The sequence below is a fragment of the Wasmannia auropunctata genome, unplaced genomic scaffold (assembly GCF_000956235.1).
Source record: "Wasmannia auropunctata unplaced genomic scaffold, wasmannia.A_1.0 LD335828.1, whole genome shotgun sequence".
Taxonomy (NCBI): Eukaryota; Metazoa; Arthropoda; class Insecta; order Hymenoptera; family Formicidae; genus Wasmannia; species Wasmannia auropunctata.
The window spans coordinates 1,044,487-1,066,769 of NW_012027062.1; the positions used below are offsets into that span (position 1 = coordinate 1,044,487).

At 44.4% G+C, this 22,283-nt stretch overlaps 1 protein-coding gene across 1 annotated transcript in view; it reads left to right on the plus strand.

Annotated features, from left to right (window-relative positions):
• The window catches only part of LOC105456021, a 126,293-nt gene that overhangs the window by 98,557 nt on the left and 5,453 nt on the right, over positions 1-22,283 (plus strand). Inside the window, exons 2-10 of the mRNA XM_011699787.1 lie at positions 15,394-15,536; positions 15,683-15,811; positions 15,976-16,131; positions 16,220-16,337; positions 17,902-18,240; positions 18,707-18,824; positions 18,899-19,031; positions 19,471-19,653; positions 21,066-21,245. Coding sequence (XP_011698089.1) covers positions 15,716-15,811; positions 15,976-16,131; positions 16,220-16,337; positions 17,902-18,240; positions 18,707-18,824; positions 18,899-19,031; positions 19,471-19,653; positions 21,066-21,245 — 1,323 coding nt within the window. The 5' untranslated portion in view covers positions 15,394-15,536; positions 15,683-15,715. The remainder of the gene's footprint in view (positions 1-15,393; positions 15,537-15,682; positions 15,812-15,975; positions 16,132-16,219; positions 16,338-17,901; positions 18,241-18,706; positions 18,825-18,898; positions 19,032-19,470; positions 19,654-21,065; positions 21,246-22,283) is intronic.

Below are 22,283 nucleotides of genomic sequence, written 5' to 3' on the forward strand. Positions count from 1 at the left end.
GAAACGATTTCGTTGTCACTTGAAACGCGCGGATTTACTCATCGAGAGAGGTTTAATGAGCGTTGGACATAAGAAAGTCTTAATATGGCAACAGATAATGTCTAGTATGAATAAAGGTATTAAAATAACGCATGAAATCCTTTTCTTTCTATAACATGTTTTTTTTTGCATAAAATCGCTGCGTTAGAAAATGAAAATTGAGTTAGGACTTGAAAGATATCACAGATGTGCACTTTAACGTGGATTTGCGCGTGCAATTACATCTATACATGCGTTATTGTCATGTAAATTTTAAATTACAATGTTTACACGTCGAGATAGGAAATCTGTTTACATGCAGTTTAATTCCATTATGCTGCGATTCGCTTTTCTTGTATAACGTGGATACCCCATGGCACGCTACACGAGAGAGCCGCGGACGCAAGCATATTTGTCTTCGCATCGGAAAGCGTACTTAAACGTTACCCATGACGGAGACGTTATGGGACGGCCGATAGCGACGCGGGGCAACAAATTTCAGCATCGCATACGCGATTACCACCCGTTGCTAGCATGAAATCGAATAACGGATACATTCATAAACGTCCGATAATTCAGCGTGCGGTATCGCGAAAACGCGCGGCTAAAGGCGCCACGGACGTCGTCATGATTAAAGTCGATTACGATTACTTTACGGCGTGCGATCGTAGCCTCGATAAAACGTCGGCAAAGTGCAATGTCACGAGGAGGAAACCGTCGAAAACTAAAAGTTTTCAGGCGTTTCATGGATGGCCGGCGATTGCCCACGTCGCGCGTATTGCCCATACATTGCCGGCCGAGGCGCGGAAAACGTTAATGTGCGCGCGCAAGAGAGAGAGAGAAAGAGAGAGGGGGGGATACCACGTTCGCCAATTACACTTTCAAAGCGGAGCGGAGAAAGAAGAAGAACGGGAATGGCATTCGCTTCGGGCGAGCGCGAAAATGCGAGTGAGCGCGTCGTGAGAGGCCATTTAAAACGACGAAAGAAAGCCGGGGACCCGTCGGAGGGAGATCGACTCTCGCGTAGGTCAATATATTCATTGGCTGGAGGAGACCCCATGACGTATTCGCCTTGTGCACCTCGCACGGCGCGATTTCTTGCGTATTGGCGCGCACTTAGGCCGCGAGAGCTGGAAAAAGCTGTGCCGGTTGCGCGCGGCGCGCACCGTGAAATCGAGTTGACTAGGTATAAATTGTCCGGAAGTGGATGGTCCGCGCGATGTGGCAGCGCGTTGTAGTCGGGGCAGGCTCTCCTCCTGACAACCTCCTGTGCGCGAGACGGACGTTTAACTCGTAGCGGGCAAGACATCTCCGCCGATCCTATACGTAAACCGCTTTTAATAATTCCACGATCCGACGCCGCGAGCGATTCTTCGGAATCCTTCTAAGACAGCGCCCCTTTTTGTAGCGTGCAATTAAGTTTCTGTTAATCTCAAATTACGAAAGGAATTAACACGAGAAAGTGCTTCCGTGTATGTTTATGGGATACCTGTATACGTTCTCGCGTATATCTTCCTTGGAGAACGCGATAGTATAATAAGGCTATCTCGTTCTACAACACGTCGTATGTCGGATCGTAAGCCGTAAGCCGTAAGAACTGATCAATCACAATCGAATATTCTTCTTACATTCGGCTGTGATTGGTCAATTCCTACGGCTTATGGCTTACGACCCGACATACGACGTATTGTAGAACAGGCTTAACCTTTCTGAACTGACGACTCCAAAAATGATCTTCGGAATTTTAATACGTTTTTTACAAAGCACACACTCCGACGTATGCGCGCGTGCTTGCGCTCTTAATCGCCGAATAAATAATTCTTAATCGTCCTCAGTAAACCGTCAGTGTCGTACATGTTGAGGAATCTTTACGAGGAAACGTCAGACGCGGGAAATATTTCGCGTGGCGCGGTTAACTGTTTCCCATATTTACGTCTTCACGAGACGTACAGTAAAACGCAACCGGAACTATATTCGCAGTCGGTCGATCGTGCTCACCACTCCCGTCGATGTTCACTGCGTTCATAGCGCCGTAAACGTCCGGTCAAACGGGCGTGGTATCTCTTCCGGTGGACGCGGGCGCACAGAAGGACGGCGTTACGCTCGCGAAATCGCTTATTGTTTCTCCACGTTCGACCTCGCGCGATTAATCGCGCTGCGGGGCTGCTCTATTGCGCGCTTAGATATCGCGCCGATACTTCGCGCGCTGCCCCTTTCGCGCAAAAATCCACCGCCCGGTAATAGCCGCGGAGCCTTAAGGCGCGAGAAATCGCGCGCGATGATCGTACGCGCAATAACGTAGAGGCGTGGTTATATTTCATGTCACGGGCGAAATCATTCTATCGCCAGCACAAGACCTTTCCTGACGCGATCTGTTTGACGTAATGTAATTTAGCGCACTTCTGTGCGGAATTTCGTTTCGCGCTTGTTGCGTCACGGTGTGATTTACGCTTGGAAGTCCCGTTAAATAAACAACAATCTTGTACAGTTCATCTCTCGACATTGTTAATGTTTTAACATGAGAAAGCGAAGTCGACGAATTACGCTCCCACGCATAAAAATTTAACTCGATATTTTGGTACCGACCGAAGCGAATAACTCGAAGCAATATTTCACGCTTTCTTTTTTTCCCCGCGTGTGTGATTTCGTCAGTTCGTGGAGTTACAATTGCAAGACAATCACGGCGAGCGAAACGACGAAATGTCGAAATGTATGCGCCGAAGACTTATGGCGAAATTCACGGAGAATTACCCGATGGTCCCTGGTACGACCTGGAGCGAGGCACTCATGGGCGGTAAAGGGCGCTAAAGGGCGCCGTTCAGTATTAAATGTCACTCAACCGCGTCGTAAAGCAAAACTGCAGCTCGTCCAGTCGACGGCCCCGAGTTCTGCACCTTACCGTCGCCCGTTCCGAGATGCATTATTGCCGGCCACGTGATATCGCGACGACGGACGCGAGCGAGTTAAGGGTTAGAGGAGGACGGCGAGCGGACGAGGGTGGCGAGGAGGACGAAGAACGGGAGTCCTTCGTTCACATGCGGCTTCGAGAGCGAATTCCCTTCGCCTCTCTCGGGTGCAAAGTTTAATTGCACCTGTTCTTGCCCCGGTGAAAAACGCGAATCGATTATCGAACGCTGCCGCCACTTGTGCGCCCGTATACCGAACGAGGCTTCTTATTCTTCCGTTGTCAGCTGGGGTTAGTTAAAGATATGATATATCGCGAATTCTTGATGTCACTGACTAGGCAAATTTATCGTTCATTTGATTAGCGACGCGAATAAGAACTCGCAGAAAGTTCAATGGGCAATAAAACCATAGAAATTATATATAATTGCGTGCTTCTGACCAATATGGATCATGTAATTTAGGATCCAATCAATTGATTAGTCATTCGATTAGTAAATATATTTGTAATGAAGTTATGATCGTTTTTTTTATTTGTTGGAGAAACATGTTTTTTAACGTTCATCTGTTATCACATTATTAATTACATGTAAGAAAGATAAAATTTTGTTTGTCAAACGAATTATTTAAAGACATATTATTATAATTATAAAAGTATATATATCACACTGATTTTTTTAATAATACATCTCTCCTATTTTGCTAATCCTGAAATGATTGTGCTCCGTCGTCTCTTAGTCAATTTTATCCGCACCATTTGCATCATGGCAAAGGGCACTCGTCGAGATGAGACCACGTAAATTGCGTATATAAATCGATCGTCACGTAATCGAACTCCTTGGTATTTTTCTTTCGACATTTCTATATAGCGCGTCGAGATGCACCGTTGCTCCGGCACGTTCGAATCACCGGCAGCCTCGGGGTGCAACGTCGACTCCTTGTCGATCCGGAGAGAAGTATCATCGAGAAGCGTATCGTTCCGTAACGATTGCGAGGGAGCGTCGGAAACGGAGATGCGGGGTGATCGTCAGCTCGAGCGCTCCATGAATCCGCCGGTCATCGCTCGAAAGAAGTCGTCACGGGGCCCGGCGTGACGCGCCGACGTTTCAGGGCCCGTTACAAGTATCCTCGAGGATATAATACCGGCATGAAAAGGCGCGCGGGTGTCGTGAACCCTTTCTCCCAGGTAGCCCCGTGTCACCTTGAGGCGTCGGGTACTTCGTCATCTTCGTCATCGTCATATTCGAGAACTCGGAGGCGGACCACCTCGCGACCGTCTAATGGATTGTTTCGCTCCGGCTACTTTTCTTTTCCTTCTTCAACGGCGCGTCGAGAGGATGGTTGACGTTTGGTAGCGAATAAACGCGGCGCGCAGGCGGCGTTGGATTATTCATATACCGGCGCGGCGGCGCGGCGGCGCGGCTATCGAGCCGGCCATGAATTCTCGTAACGATTACCATTCGTAATGATCATCGCTTACAAGGCGCGTACAAATCGCTTCCTAAGTGCGCCCTTCTCCGTCTTCTTTGTCCGCGTGCTATTACGTTATCGCGCCGCGTCTAATAGCGCGATTTCCCCTGGAAACGTCCTGTACACGTCTCTCCGTAATCGTGGTTCTCTGTAATCGTATTTTACTCGCTGAACACTTATATAGATATCTATACGAATAATTGCGTGTCGCGCGATAGACCTTCTCGTTGAGTTGTCTTTTATTTCGGGATTCTCATTAAGAGGGTACGTCTAAATCCCGATTCGAGGAAAAGTGACGAATTAGATAAAAATGTAGTTTCCTCTTCATATTATTTCATGCGTATGGTAATGCCTGTGTAAGATTAAAGCAAAGTTCCTTTGAGGCATCCGACACATTAAGGAATGTATTTTACCATCATCGTACAATAATTCTTAAATTTACTTTGTCATTATCTACTTTTCTAAATTGTACATATGTAGAATGTAATACGTCCTGCATTTTGCTTATATCCTATTAAAGAAAGACATTAGATGAAAAACAAATTCTTAATGTATATTTGTGCAAGAAAATTATTTCTTCTCAATTTTCTCTTAATTTATAGGATTTTTAAAGAGAAGTAATCACGGAGAAAATTTTACAGAAATCGTTAAATATTTTACACAGTCCGTAATTGTGTAATATATACATCGCTTCGATTCAACTTTCAAATTCGGCCAACCGCGACAATCGAAGAGTGCTCGACTTCCCTTTACAACAGACTGAATGCGGCGGTGCGCCGAAAACCGGGCTTCTTCGATTATGCACGCGCGAATGGAACGAAATCGACCGGTGCAAGCGTATCGACCGGTCGTTGGTCGATCGGCACGGGACTCCATACAAAATTACCAGATCATCGTGGCTGCGTTCAGCCCTCGCAGGCGTTTCCTCGTCCGTATCGAGCGCCTCGAACGTGATCGCACCTACATATAACGCGACCCGGGAATTTAAACGCATTTATCTTTTGGGTCAAAGGATGGGAAAATGGGCGGTGGTGCACGAAGAAATGAAATCATACCATGGACCACCGGAGAAGCGTCGAAGAAATGTGTCAGTCTCCGAGACACATTCGCGAGCTTTCGTTTGTGACCTTCGTCGTTCCCTTATAAGAGCGAGCGAATGAGAAGCGGAGCGAGACAGGAGCACGTGAAAGGTTGGTTGAGGGGGCGCAAAAGATGAGGAGCCGAAACGAAGCCGCCGAGAGCGAGGAGGGACCATTGCGCGCGGCCGTGCGTTAAAAATGAAGACATTCAGATGGAGATATGATTCTATATAAATCACCAGCCGGGGCCGTCGCCGCGCCGTTCTGCCTGACCACTTTTCTGTCTCCCCTCACTTCCTCTTTTTCTCCCTCGCTGCCTTCCTGCTCTCTCTCTCTCTCTCTCTCTCTCTCTCTCTCTCTCTCCTTCTTCCTTCTTTCTCTTCCCTTCGTCGGATCCGCGTGTATATCTCCTTGCGCTGTCTTCCCTCTCCGTTCTCATCTTCGCGATTCGACCCACGATTCTCGGCGTGTTCGCGCTCGATCCTCGTGCTCTCCGTCGCTCCTTCGAGGCGCGTGACCGGCGCTCGTACCGGTGGCAAAGGGATTCATTTGTTTTATCTCGCCGATTCCAATTAATATTTATCGTCTATTTGCCTGACCAACGATATCTGGAAGATAATGGGCCACCCCGTTACATACGCAGCGAACCTTACCATGCCTTGCCGTGCGAGCACCGAAGTCTATTTATTATCTCTTCCCGCTTCTCGGGTCGCGGCGCGCGGCTCCACTCCTCTCACCGCACCCGCGTTTGATTTGTCGGAGACGGATTGCGTGAATCGGCATCGCTGAGTGCTGTTGATTAGTATCTTCCTAGAAGGTATGTCTGTACATATATCTAGATAAAGCCGGGAGAGAGATACCCCGCTTAATAGAACGGATAATGGCGGTCCGATATCAGGTTCAACGTATCGCTTCAGGTTCGACCGCGAAATATAAAACGAACTCACGATTTTAATCTTGATTTATCGCACGTGTTTCAGGAAGCAAAGCCGATTCGGCTAACCTTCTCCTTCTCGCGTTTCGTGCGTATACACAATGTAAAAGGCCTCAGTGCTCGGTGGCTTAGCGTGTATATAGAGTCTCTGTCGGTTCAAGCACTGTCGGGTGCAGTGTCTTTATAATGAAACTAGATTAAGGATTTCCGTGCTAAGCAACAATTTCCGCGCGCGGAAGAGCCGGTTTTAACACGTATTATCACGCGCGGTTGTGCACCTGCACACGAGACCCAACGGATATAGGCGAGCCCGTTCTACGCGTTTCAGGTTTCCTCTTCCGCGAGGGTTGCCCGAAGAGAGTGCGAAAGCGCGTTTTACACCTGATCGTATATCGCCGCACCGGCGGTGATCGCTTATGAGAATGAAGCTCATATACCGTTGCTATTCAGCGCAAGCCGTAAAGTAAATCAGCTGCGATCGAGACGGCAGGTACGATACAGCCATAGTTGCTGCCTGAGCGAGCTAGTTCTGAGCGAATGATTCGATATAAGGTATATGCGGTTCGGAGGGGATGCCTATCGAGCAAATACACGGCTCTCTCAATACATTGGAATGATAGAAGGATATACCGTATCGGTCCAGGAGTTACGATCTATCGATAAATGATAGACGATCGTCCAATTGGAGAGTAAATAGAAACGTGCTCAGCTTGAGATCGATCCACAACCAAGCTGTATTTAATCAAGATTCGGTTTCGCGTAATATTAATGTTGTCTTCGTTGCGCGGTGATAATGATATATACTTACTGTTACTTCAAGGTACTAGAGTTACATGTTACACGCACTGTGTATCGCGTATCGCGTCCTCGCGACCTTAAACGTGCGAAACGAAGGCTGTGCCGGAGCATTCACCAGAGTTGGAAGAGTTCATAGTTCACGATGAGAGCTCAAGGCCACATATAACCATTTTACAATTTTCTTGAAGGCCAAAGCCGTCCACTAGGAATGTAACCTTTAAAACGCTCATAGACACCCACCCACACACATACACATACATAAGAACATTCAAGTAAGAATATTTCAGAATATATTAGACATAAAATAAAGCATTTTTAAATTTTATCTCTACCAAGTATTATTACGGGCATTTAATATTATACATTGAGTAGTTTGTTATATTTTTACGGTAATATTATAATTCTCGCAAATTTATTATATCTATTTGCGAATTTTTATATATAAATATGTATGTAAAAATATAATAAATCCTCTTTCTTTTTATTAAATTTATAAATTAAAAAATGTTTTAAATACAGTACGTCGTGTACAATACGTGTTTTATACGACGCTTGCGAATTATCGAAACTACTCTAAATGATGCCGTGCGCACAGGTATAAGATACCTTGCTTAAATTGGACCTTAAATATCTGCGCCTTAAATATTTGTTACGCTCGCTGAAACCGAAGACAAAGAATGAACGCCGAACTGGCGCGGTTCGGCCGGAGCCGTTGTCGGGTCATTCGAGAGGCGATTTAATATAAATCGAGAAGACGAATGGCGCGCGGTGCCTTCTTGACTCGCGCGCACTGTGTGTATCCCTAGGCGTACATGTATTTAAACAGGCGTTTAACATAATTCATCTACTCCGGGTTCTCTCGCGGTCTCGCTTTCTTGTCGGCGCGCCGCCATCCTTCTCGGATCCCTCTCGAACTCTCTTCCGTCCGTTCTTTCTCTCCGTCTCCCTTTACCCTGCGAATGCAGCGCGCGACTTAGGACTTTCTACGACCGCGTTGCACCCATCTCGCGTCGTCGGCCGTTGCATCGCACCCGACGCGCTCTTTCCTTTCGCCGTGTCCTCTTCCGCTTCATCCTTTCCCTTTCTCCGTCTCTCTTCCTCGGGCTAGGTAAATGTGCGCACAATCCTCCATATATGCGTCTCGTCGCACGGAACGCATTCGCGTTGAGGGAGGACAAGGTGTGCTCATATAAATGCAAAGTGGCTTAGGGGATAGTTGAGCGCGGCGCAGGCAAATTGCAGAATGAAACGTTGCGCTTCTTATGGACGGGAATAAAAATGTCCGCGGAGTTGTTCGTACGGATGGGCTAATTGTCTGTGAGCGCAAACAAAGCGACGATAAACGGGATGTTTTATTTACTCAATCAGGAAAGCAATCTTGTTTATGTAATATGTAAATATTAAAGCTTTTTCATTTTCTGAGCAATGCTAAGAAATTGTTAATAAAATGTGTTATATATATATTTGCTATTAGATATTTTATACATATATCTCATTTTGTTCTTTAACAATTTTATTTGTACCGAACGACTTTTTTGTTTGCGCCAATTAGCTGTTTGTAAAGTTACGTTTTTAAAGTTAGTGAAAATGGCAATTTGAAATCTTCCTGTTTGTAAGTACTTCAAAGATGTGCAAGCTTATTCATATGCAAGGGCATGTACGCCAAATTCCAGCCGCGTTAACGTCTTCATGAAGTATCCTTAGGCGGAATGCGCTCCGTGAAGTATCGGTTCTCTGATGCATTATGGTTTATATCAGCATAGGCACACTCCGTAACGAGATTCATACTTAGTCATTAACATACGAACATTACAAAACGGTTGGCGTGCCGTTGCCTCGTTACCGGAGAGCCGAGGCGATTCGTCTATGTCCACAAAGAAACATTTCCACGGTGATTCAACGTGGCTGGTAACAGTGGCCAGGAAGTCACACACCGTTACTACCCTCACCACATCCATATCCTAATCACGATTTAAACTCTTCGGACACGCCAACACGAGGCGATAGATCACTGTAGAATATTAACACCCATTGCTCTACGACGGCCAAGCCTAATTTCAAATTTCCTATTTAATACATCATTGCTACAGACAATCTCTTGTGGGCATTATTAAATGTCTTTTGATAAAAGTTATATAGATTTATATATATACAATATATCTTTTTACGACTTTTTTTTATTATTTCTTATAACATTGTAATACAAAATTTGATTGCTATTAGATATTTAGATATTAAACATTTAATTAAACAGATATTATATTGTATCAGCATGTTACATATAAGAGACAATTGTCACAGATGTCGCAATCTTTTTCTCTACATCAGCCCGACGATGTGTTGAAGCATCCCAGAAATGTCGGATCAGAAAGACACGATATGAGATCAAAGTGGGTCAACCAAGCCCACGCTACCGCGCGTAAAGAGAAGCGGTTTGTTCGGCGGAGCCGGTGTGGCCTTGACTTACGAGGGTGCGGACGCGGTTTTTAACGTGTCATCATACAGCGGTGTTTTGTTATTACAAGCAGGAGCTCGTAAAGCAGACGGCGGCTTCGCCACAACGAAACGCGTGTTGCGGAGCGCGGACGAGGGTGCATAATGCACGTGGTCCCACATAATTACCGCGTCGCGGGGAAGCTTTATGACCGCGCGTACACTTGGCGAGTATTAATTTTCTTTTTTCCTCTCTCTCTCTTTCTCTCTCTCTTTCTCTCTTCCGAATGGGCCTAGCAATCGAGACGGAGACGGAAAACGATCCAGAGAAATGGACCCGCCCGAGGCAGAGATCGGCAGAGAAAGCGAACGATATTCTGCTCAGAGAAAAGGAGACAGGTTGCGGAGTCGCGTTGCGCAGCGGCGCGAATGCCGAGATAGCGCAGCGTTCCCTGCTTGTGCGATTTTATCGCCTCCCGAGTGAGTCTCCCCATCGTCTCCCCCCCCCTCCCCCGGTTTCGTCCACGCCATTTTGTCGCCCGCGCGACTCGTTCGTCTCGGTATCGCTTCCAACTGCCTTTTTACCTTCTCCTCTCACCTTCTCTCCCTTCAGGGTTCCATCCGTGTACGCAGTACACTGCCGAATTTCGATGTTAATTATTGCTGAACGGAGGCCGCAGATTTGACGTTTGCATTTTTCGCTTTGCAAAAGTTAAATTGATCGTTTTGTGTCTGAACAATTTTTACATTCGATGTTATTTTCGGCGTTTAATTAAGCGAGATCGTGATACGTTAAGACTTAATTTTGCGGTTTCAACAGTCCACTTCCTTCCACCTGACGTGTATCCTGGGAGGTCCTAGGAATGCGACTTGATGTGAGATTAAGTTCGCTTGTTTGAAGAGAAAATAAAGCAATTTTATGTTCTCATGATCTATATATCCGCTTTAAATCACCGACCGTCCGACGATCTGATAGCTAGCACCTGCTCTACCATTGATGTCATTCAAAATACTCTACTCGCTCATATAGATATCATGTAGATATCATTTGGGAACATCTGCCAGTTGAGACGTCGCACCAGTCCCTTTTTTGCATTCTCTCCCTGGGTGTTTGCTTCAGCTATAATTTTGAGACGCATATGTATTTTATTCTTTTTTGTTCCCCAAATTTGTATCTAAATGAAGTGAATAGTTTTAAATGTTTTTGTGAACATAATTTTTTAGTAATGTTTGACAACTTCATACAGTTTTTTTTTTGTAAGACGTAACCTCTTCTGATGCAAATTAAAAATTTTTTAAATGTTTATTGTTATCTAAGATAACTATCATTATAAAATTGTGAGACAAATCGCAAAATGGTAAGAATCATGATGCATGAAAAGCCGATTATGCGATCTCGCGTTGTAAATCGCGTCGTTATGCCGTTTCCATTGCAATAACCCACGGCGTCAATCGAAGTCACACGCGATAACGCACAGTACTCGTCCTCAGACGAAGAGAGAGAGAGAGAGAGAGAAGTGGAAGAGAGAGAGAGAGAGAGAAGTGGGAAGGAGGAAGACAGGGAGGGTGGACTCGAGGTGCGAGCTTCGTCATTGTCATGAGGCTGACACTTCGGGGTATCGGACCTCGGTCTGGCCATTAATAATCTTAGCCCGAACGAAGAAACAAAGAGGAGGAGCACGGAGAGGAGTGCGGTAGAGAGTTGCGGACGGGAGGGATACGGGAGGGTATACGCAGCTCGCGCGCACCACGTCCGTTCACCACCACCAGCACGCCGTGGCGTATACGTGGTAGGTATGTTCGAATGTGTCCGATGCGTCCGATAGGGCGGGACACGGGCATAAACAATTGCGCGTCAGCCTCGCCCCTTCCCGATGCAATGTAATAAAACGAGAGGTCCCTTGCCGACCCTCCTCCGCCGCCCCGATCCCGAGAGGAGTTCTCCTCATCGGGGCCCCAGGGCCAAGAATATCGAAATGAACCGGCGTCCGCGCGATATTTCAGCGAGCCACGGGGGTCGTACGTACGTGGCCGGATACGTAAACGTAAGCCCCCCGACCTCCTATGACCGTGCTCCGAGAGATCTCCGGCGTTCGATTGAAAGCCGAGAGCTGGCAAATTTTTAATATCGTACGTGATCATTGGTGAGATTACGCCGGGGCGCACGCACATCTCCAAAAAGGAAAAACCCCCTTGCGCGGCCCATTCAAATGGTCCATAATTACCGTAGCGAAAATGAATCACGAAGCCTTGTAAATAACGTTGCGATTAATCAATGCATTAGATGTATCGGAAAAAACCAATATTTCTCGGGCTGCCGATTTTGCGTTCGTGACCTTTGTTTCCGAGAATATCGCCGGCATTATCTTTCGCGCAGCATGTTATCCTTCTTTAGCGTTTCGGGTCATTCAGTCTCTTTATCTCGAGCTCGGGTCTTGGGACCAAAGCAGTGGTAGCATTTTAATTGGAATAAGTTTTAACGCTCACGGAGCGTACATGAAAGGTGTTATACTACGAGTCAGTCTCACTGTGAGCGATTCTTATTTCGCTTTTAGCAACTCTACACTTTTGAACTAAATCGTATTGTTTTTGCATTGTTGATTACGTTGAATCGCAAACCTATAGTTTTCTAACTTATTTTCCTCTACAAAAATAACGAATTAAAGATGAAAGTAATATCAAAATAATCAATATAGCAATATAGATATGCACAAAAATCGAATAGTTTCAAAATTAACTTAATATAGTATAAACAAAAATCTAAAATAAGCATAAAAGAGAGCATGTAAGAAACGAACATTTTTAAGTGAATGCAGAGAGATAAGGAATTATTTTTATTTATATTAATTAAATAATTTATTTACACAAGAGATCCGAATTTTAGAAATAATACAGTTTACATTTTATTCAATATAATTAATTGGCTTAATAAATGTGCATGTATTATATTAAAATGTGATGCAGTATTTATTAATTAATATATTGATTGATGTTATAAAATATTTTTACTAGATTGTTTCGTAAACAACACAGTCCGTATAATACATAAAAATTGAGAACGCACTTGATCTGAAACATTTAATTAATTTGCAATCCTTTTCCTTTATATCGATTTGATGCTCCGAGAAAAGATTTCCAATTTCAGGGATTAAATCAAACAATTCTAACAGATTAAGGGAGCAGCCTCGTGGTAGCTTGTATATGAATGTATGTATGTGCGTGGAACGCGCTTCCTTTCTTAAAAGTAGATTAATACCGGGCGATGAAGCGACCGCGCGAGCAATGGAAAGGGTGTGGAAGAAAGGACGAGGCAAGGAAAGAGAGAGAGAGAGAGAGAGAGAGAGAGAGGAGAGGTGATGGCCGTTCTCTTGCGGCAGGGCGGACAATAGCAGCTCTGCGAAGTGTAGCGGACAAACAAATAGCCAATTAAAATTCCGGTTGCACGGCGAACATACTTGTATCAGCTGCAATACTACCATTGTGCACCGAAGGCATGCGCAAGCCGGTGTCTGGATCGGTTGACTGGGCCTGGGTACCAGAAGATCGGTTGCTTACGACCAACCTTCGAGGATTATCTTCGCGGTAAGCGGAGGCTCGTTTGCACCGTCCGCTCGACTAAATCTTACCTCACGAGACATTGTTATCGTCGAATCACGCCTTTATCGCGCGGTCGATTCGTGTCCTCGTGCGGGGGCCTCTTTCGCATCCGTACGTTTGGGTATCGCAAAATCACAATGGCGATTTGAGAATATCGGCGAGATACATACTGACGTCAGTCGGCAGACTTTAATTGTCATAGACGTAGGAAAATTTCTGCGACGGTGCTGTATCGGATTCGTATCGCGTTTCTCCACCTCGACGTTCGATAAAATTCGTATGATTAATTAAGAAGGAGAATTAATTATCTGGAAGCAGGGCGCTTCGTTCCCACTCGCGGCGCTTAACTATAAATGTCAGATTCGAAATTACTTCCTCACCTCCGATCCCACCGTCTTCCCGATCGGGCGCGGATGTTATTAGGAAATCGTTTAATTGGTAGATACCGATTTTAACTGGCATTATGAATGGTTACAAGTGTCACGGGGTCATTAAAAAGATAGAAAACATATTATCCTATTACAAACCTGCGGCAACCTAGCGAGATAACCGCTGCGAGAGAATCGGACGAGAGGTAGCGAGTAATTGTGGAGAGCGGGAATTGCTTTATTCGACTTGGAGTAGCACGAATTATAGCAATTGCGCTCCCTAAACTTCGAACATCGTGTAAAAAAAAGAAGTCGCGCACTCCCGCAGCCGATCGGTATTTAGTATTTACCGATATTCGTCGATTCTCCGCGTCCGGCGCGCGGTGAGAATGAACGATTACTAAATTACAACGCGCCCTTAGATACGATCGGCGGGCCATAATTGCAGGACTATTCATACATTATTGGCTCGTATATTATTTGACGCGATTCAATAACTTTGGACCGGGACGGTCGATGGTATCTCTCCGTCGTTAAGGCGCATTCGCAATATCGATCGGCCCTGATGAATGGCCGCGTTTAAGGTCGTCATTTTTCCCGGGCGATTATTAACGCTAAAATTGAATGTGTCCGTGAGCGCGGATCGGACCAGTCGTATGGACCACGCGCGAAAAACGAGACCTCTCTCGAGAGGCAGATCCATCTTCGAATGTGTGTTAAAACCTCGCGATGCCCAAACTACCGGGAACGCCTCGCTCGCTACTCCTAAATGCAGCGGGCATGATTTATCTGCGGGCACCAAAGTAAATGGAAAAGTTTTACTTTTTTAACTGGTCCCTTTTCAGATGGTTAAGATTGTCGCTCGAACGTTATATCGCAGACGCAAGGAGTTACTTTCAACGCGTACATTCGGAAGAATATATGGCATCACATGTTTCTTTTTTCCTTTTTCTTTTTGCTATGGTTTGCCCGGAGTCTTTAGGTCTCGGAGATAATATAACACGGTGACGTTAATAATCTCCCGTCCGCTCATTTGAACATATACGACGATTTTTTTTTCCTTCGAAACTTCGACGAGACTTCACCACGATACATTTGAATTTTTCCTCTTTACATAAATTTCCATCAGGGGATAATTACAAAATTATTAAACGCTGACGCAAATTAAAGATGAAAAGATAAATAAAATTCTTTGGTTATTTTCTTTAAGACAAGCGTAATGTATTAGACATATAAAATATACCGCGCAGATATTTTGTATTATTATTAGTTGTTAAGAATTTGTCTCTCCGTCGGCGGTAATATTTCACTTTAAAGAAAAATCTATTCTCGGGATTTTAATAGAAATCCCTCGTGCGTGAACGGTTGAGAAAGACGCATATGATTTAGCATGTGCCACAAGGTTAATTATTTCATTCGGAACAGTTATTAAAATCATATTCGTTCGCTATGATCAACTAATAGGTCCCGGCACAGCCGAGTATGTTTTACGCGCGTGCACGCACACGCAACTAAGTGCGTGGGTATGTGCCGCGAGTGTATGGCCGCGGGAGCGTGGAATTGTGGAACACCGAGGCGACCGAGAGGCACGAGGGGGAGTTACTCGCGTATCTACGACGACTACCTGCGGTTAATTTACAGCAAAGCGCGCGAATAAGTTCCGCCGTTATTCTTCCAGTCGGAGTCTCCTCTCGCATGCGGTTTACCTCTTCTTCGCGGACAGTCTTCTCTCTTCCTCATAACGGCGATATACCCGATTCACCTCAAAAATCGATGCCACGTTTCTGCGTAGGTCGATCCGGATCTGCATAAGCGTAAGCGGCGACTCGACGACCGCCGCGCCGTTCGTTTATAAGCCCCTTCCTGAGAAGCTGCGACCACCGCGACGAGCGTCCGGAGTTAATAACACAGGGAAAAGGAAGTCACGCGATTCAGGTAATGAGGATGATGAAACAACGCGGTTGATACACCTAAAGCGTTAATACGTCTCGGACGAGCGGGGTGCGAGTACACACATATATAGTTACTGAAGTACACAGACGGGTGGGATCGTGTTCTCATTAAGTGTACTGCTCGTGCAGCTGCACGGTGAGCTAACCAACAACGACTGGAGCATGGCTGACGAAGAGACTGACATGTCTAAAAGGGGCGATATCCTAGGGGACAGCAGTGCCGACGGCAAAGTGCCAGATGAAACCGAATGCGACGACGTAAGTCGGGGATAATGCTCTTTCGTGTCTTGTCAACTGAATGAATTCAAATCTAGAGAGAAAGATAGAAATAACGCTCGTGACATTAGAGATATTTCTATCGATATAAAATGTAGATTCCTAAATAGACATAACTACGATATGGGACAACGCATCTTTAATAGGTCGATAAAACCCCGATCATCACGTCAACCACCACGAAAAACGCCTTGATAACGACGCAGCTGGGACCGTGTGAGGCTTATCCGCACCCTGTCAAAGTTTCAATCGTGGGTGCAAGAAAAGTTGGAATGGCTTGCGCTATCGCGGTTCTGATGAGAGTCAGTGTATATAATATACATATAAAAGTAATTATATAGCTCACCAATTTTTAATTAATCATTTTCATTTTTACTTGATAATCTGTAGCGCATAGCAAGCGAGGTCTGTCTGATCGATCAGAACTTCGACGTAGCTTCTGCCGAAGCCGAGGACATTCAGCATGCTGGTATCTTTCTGGGTTGTCCGCTGGTGGTTGGCACATCAGGTACTTTTCATATTTAAGATACATTTTTAGATATTACATACCTACATAGCGATAATTAAAAAATTAAAATATAACAATTACACAATATACTTATTCAATTGTACTTCTCCTCGTTGTTTCCTGCCTGTACATTATTCTTACAAAGAAACGTATCTCAACATATTATATCTGTGTCAGATAAAGCCGGTGTTAAAGTTGTCACAACGGTTAACACTTCGGATGATCTCATCGTCGTCCTCTATTCACAATCACGGAATCAACGAGTCGTGAACCGCCGCGCCCACGGATGTAGGCCTTCCGCGCGTTAGATGCGAGGCAGCTCACGACAGGATGAATTCCAAAAATGTTAGATTGATACGTCCGAGCTGATGAGTCTGCCGTGCGTCACGCCGGTGTGTCACGATAATCGGCTCCGATCAACACCCATTTTAAATCGACGATCCGTTAGGTTGCCCGTCAAGGGTCCCCCGAATCCCTGTCAACGTGCAGCGATTCAGAAACAACGCTCTCGCATATAGGGTTTTGAGTTAGCGGCGAGTTTCGGGGGCCAGAGAATTCCCCCCTCAGACCTGTCCTTTAATCTCGACTCTCATCTACATCGCCGCGCCGGTGAACCGGGCGAACGTTTCCCCCGAGCTTTTCACGGACACTCTCGTAAATCTCGTCCACTCTTATTTATCTCGGCCGTGATCGACTCCACGACGCGGTTTTCTGTTTCTGTTTCCAGCGTGCGTACGGCGCGCGGTTACCCCGTCTCGACGAGCGGCCGGCTGTAAAAGCGCCGTACCCTTCGTGGGAATCCAGGAGGGACAGTAACGGAAAGTGTGTGTAGTACGATAAGGTCTGATCTCGATAGTTTCATCGAATTGCACCACAGTTTGATCTCAGGAATGATTTCTGTTCATTCGATTTTTCTCGGCGTTTCGTGTACAACGCGCATAGCGTTCTGTATTTACCTTTATATAAGGATAGCGGAATGATTCTTTCTGATCTTGTCTCGTGCGAGGTAGCAATTACTGGAACAAGTGGGACGACTTTTTTACGGGCTTACCGAGTTATCTGTAACAACATCTCTCTCTCCGTCGTAAATGTATCTTCCGTATAGTTGCGGTACCGCTCGGCGTGTTACTACAAGTATTTTGTGAAGGTGTTACCTCGGATCTGTATACCCTTTATTTTTCCGACCGCGCCGGATTGTCTTTCCCCGTCGTCGTTATCGGGCGCATCTCTTCCGATGGTGATTCTCTCTCTCTTTCTCTCTCGAAAGGGGAAAAAATTTCTTATCCGCTCTCGCGTCGTTTTGTATTCCACGCACTTCCGAGGAGCTGATGATTGCGCGGTTGAATAAGACGTTCTCCGGCAAGAGGTTCCCCGGAAAGGCGTATCTGATTCTTAACGAAGCTATTTCCCGTTACTTCTTTCGCGTGAATAGCCGAGTGTCTTCTCCAAAAATTTATACTTTAACTCTCTCAGGAAAATGTGTCTAAAACATTAAAATGCATCCGCGGTATCTAGAAATCACCATTCCACAATAATCTACGATCTACAATTGATTGCATTTTAGATATCTACAAGATAAAAGACTCAACAATAGTAGTGATCGCAGTTTGTGAAAAGAAAGCCGAGGAGGAGGTGAATGTTAAGCGCAACATCGAGGTGTTCAAGAAGATCGTCCCTACAATCGCAAAGTTGGCCTGCAAAGCGGTGTTACTAGTTGTAACTCAACCGATCGACGTGATGTCGTACATCACCTGGAAGTTGTCCAAGTTTCCCTCAAGCAGAGTGCTTGGCACGGGGACTCTGCTCGATAGCTGCAGGTTTCAGGATTTACTGAGTCGGAAGTTGGGACTGGCGCGCACGTCGATCAGCTGCATGAGTATCGGCGCGCAGGGCGACACATCTGGTACTTGTATTGATTGACGTCGTGACTAATTTCACATAGATTTACGATGGATCATTAAGAGCTCTTTTTATTGTAATAGTATTTAATGACAAGATTTTATTGAATAATTTTACTGAATTTACTATCTTTACACTAATTAATCTATTGGAGAGTTTACCACAAACGTTGTAAATATACAAACATGAATTTTACACATACAAATTTATGCTCGCATTCGATGTATCTTTTTAAATGATTGAATTATTTTATTACGTAAAATATAACAACAATATATATTTTTTATTAACCGTATAATACATGCATAGATAATGAAAAAATTGTTATACTTTTTATAATCTTTATGATGAATATTGCGTAAATATACAAATTTGCGTTGAAAAATATCACACATACTTTAGTTATATTGCAAACGATCTAACACAGTTAACGGCGTCTCTTTCCCTTCAACATCTGCTGTTTCACACAGTTCCCATATGGTCGAGCGTTCACGTGGCGGGTACGAAGATACGAGACATAAACCCACGAATGGGTGAGGCGGATGATCCCGAGAAGTGGCGTGACATTTCCGAAGCTGTAAATAAAACGTCAGTGGTTAAGATCGCGGGACATTCTCGAGAGAATTTAAGGAAGTAATAAAATCCTCACGTTGTGTTTACAGCGACGCGGAGCTTAATCGGAAGAAGGGCGAGAGAGGCCCGAGCTGCTGGGCCCTCGGCTTCTGCACCGCTGAGATCGTCGACGCCATCGTCAGGAATACTAAAGCCATATTGCCAGTGTCGACGTACATACATGTAAGAGATATAATCAAGTTAACATTCTGTAAAATTGTTGAATGAATTTAAACAGATTTTAATAGCTCATCGCTAATATTAATCTAAAATTAAAGAAATTAATTTAATTTTGAAAACAGATTCGAGTATTGTATAAAAAATCAAAATTATACTTTTTGATACGCATAGTAATTGAAATATAAATTACAAGATAATTAATTAGAAATCGATGAAAGCAGATTGGAATTTGCATATAATAATTGTAAGATAATAATTGTAAAGATAATGATAAAATTTTAATTTATTTTTCTGTTTTATTGACTTTATAATTATTTTGATTCTTTGCTGGACAAGCAATCCGTATTTTTGCGCGTTGAACAAAAGCGTTGCGAGACGCACTTTACTCGTATGTCGATTGGCGCGACAGGGGGAAACAAGATCGAGGAATTTCTGTTCGCAGAGTTGCGCCCACGGGACCGATAAAGACGTGTATATGTCGGTACCCTGTGTTCTCGGCCGAGAGGGTGTGTGCGCCACGGTGCGACAGAAGCTGAACGATCAAGAAAAGACGGCGGTACAACAGTGCGCCGACAGTATCCGTAGTGTGCTGCGTGAGTGCGGCATCCTTCGCGAGGCGAGCGACGTTGAAGAGTGACGATCGACGGGATCGAGGAAAAGAGGAAAGCGAGAAACGTAAAGGACTTGCGAACGGATGCGCGGCGCGAAAATAGCCAGAAGAGGATGGAGAGCGAGGGAGGAAAGGGATGGGCAGGAGCGACGTCTTAGAATGCATCTTCATCAATAAGGGCGATGCTGCACCTGGCAACCGGTTTCCGCGTGCGTACATACATTCGATCGCTGTAATAAACGATATATGAGTGAAACTCGACTTCCTGGAAAATTAAACCAGCCGCGCGTTCTCCTAAGATTGCCTGCGAACGGTACATGCAACTCGCACTACAGTGTTCCACGCGTGCGGAGCTTATTACCGTTTCTTTTTTGCTCGATCGAATTTTGATTTACGCAGCCGAACGATGTACGGCGGAAAGGTGAAAGGGCGGATGAAAATGCACTCTCCATTGCATGCGAGGCGAGTATACGGCTGAGAGCTACGGCTAAGGGAGATTGGATAATTTAGACTACACAATCTTTTTTTTACATTAGTTTTATATTAGTCTTGTTACGTAGTAAAATCGTTGTGTTTTATATATATATATATATATATATATATATATATATATATAAAATCAGAAATTGAATGATTGTTGGGGTGAAACAGGATTACATTTTTATAATAAGAAAAAATAGTAATCTGAATTAGTCTATAAGGATGGAATAAAAGAGTCGATTCCTAAGAATCCCTTTTAGATCCCTTCTCAAATGTCCTGTAAAACACAAATTGGTAGTATCTCTTCAAGAACGTAGCGCATCCCACCTGTGCTGGCTCCGCAGCAGCTGTCGATCAATTTTACGACCTTAATTCTATTCGCAGAAAAACAAAAACCATAGGAACGACGCGTCCAATTGGCGATTCGTCTCTACATCTGCCCCGGGCATTTACCTTTTTGTATAACGAGCATTCTTTCCGACTATAATTGATTCTGTACGGTACGATTGAATTTATCGATAGCATCTTTTCGTCCGTGATCGAACGTGTTAATCGGATTGTATATCTCGTGCTACAAGATAAGTTGAAGTTCACATCTCGTACATATAGTACATTATGAGCGTACGAGATACGTCGGACACGAAAGGCGAAGATAGTTCTCTCACGTTTGATCATACAGAACCAATACAACCACCTTATTGCATATCCCATTTTACGTAGCCATTCCAAATCGACTGTATATCTACTTGTTACGTTTCCGTCGTTAACTTCATTGGCCTCCTGTCAAAAGATGTTTTTTTCGACTGTCTGCTTTTCCAGACGTATCCTATCTTATGTAAATTTTAATGACGAAACGTCAAATTTCGCGATCTCAATTGGAGGTATTCACGATGTCATGCGATTTTTGGTTTGTCTAAATTATTTGGTGTTATATCGCGAAGTGAAAGAGCATCCGTGTATCGGATATGACCGAAACAAGAAGGAAATCACCTGAGGTCGCCGGCAACACGGTAACTGTTTTACTGGCCAAACAGGCAGAACATCTTGTGGATAGCCATCGTGTCAAGGTCGTCGTCGTCGGCAGTGCGCCCAAGGGTGTCGCGGTCGCTATAGCGATTCTATTCAAAGTTAGCGGATTTTTTTCTAGTCTTCTAACCTTTCGTGCTACTTCGGTTTTTAAATTAATTTTTTATGCATGTATACGATGTACCTTTTAATAATGATTGAATTATTTTATTAGCATACGTAAAATATAGCAACAAATATATTTTTAATTAACCATACAGATTCCCAGATAACAAAAAATGAAACCTACTTCTTATAACCTTTACGATAAAATTACCCAAGTATAAAAATTGATTTACAAATTAATTTACATTTAGCGCAGTAATTTTAAATACATACTTTTCAAATTTATTTTATTTATTTTTTACAATATAATATTTTAATATTAATAGTACATTTCGTAAATTATTGTTAACTTCGTAAAAATTCTGATGCATATAAGTCAACGTCAATGCTAATATACTTCATTGATGTACATTTATATACTCCGAGAAAGGTGTATCAACATTGATTAATGCACGCGTGCGTAATCGATCCGTGCCTCATTCCATTAGATGATACGATAATGTGCTCGATACGTCAATCTAAACATGTCCACAATGATATCGAGTGAATGAGACATAGCGCCGGTATCCACACGGCTCGAGCACGTATAATTCGTATTTGTTCGTCGAGGATCAAAGATATATAATGCTCCATGTTGGTGGATCTCGGGAGATACCCTCGAGTTGCACCCAACAAAGGACGGACGGAGCCAAGGAATGCCTTGACGTGTGTGGGTTCGTGCATGAGTACACCGTGCAGGTTTACGGGGACGAATCCTGAATGTAGGCTCGTTAGTGTGCACGTGTGTGCCGGCTCAAAAAGGCTATTATGCAAATGATCCACGGAAGACCAGAAGAGGGAATTCGGCTGTAGAGGAACGAGCAGGGCGGAACATGGAAGAGGAGGAGGGAGGGAGGTAGTAGGAAGAAGACTATAGAAGATGTAGAGAAGTGGGCCGATCCTTTCGCTCGTTATCGGATCGTAACGCGAGCATTTACACGTCGGCCCAATGCGCCCCCGCAGGACGGCTCTAACCGACTGATTTATGTTAGTAA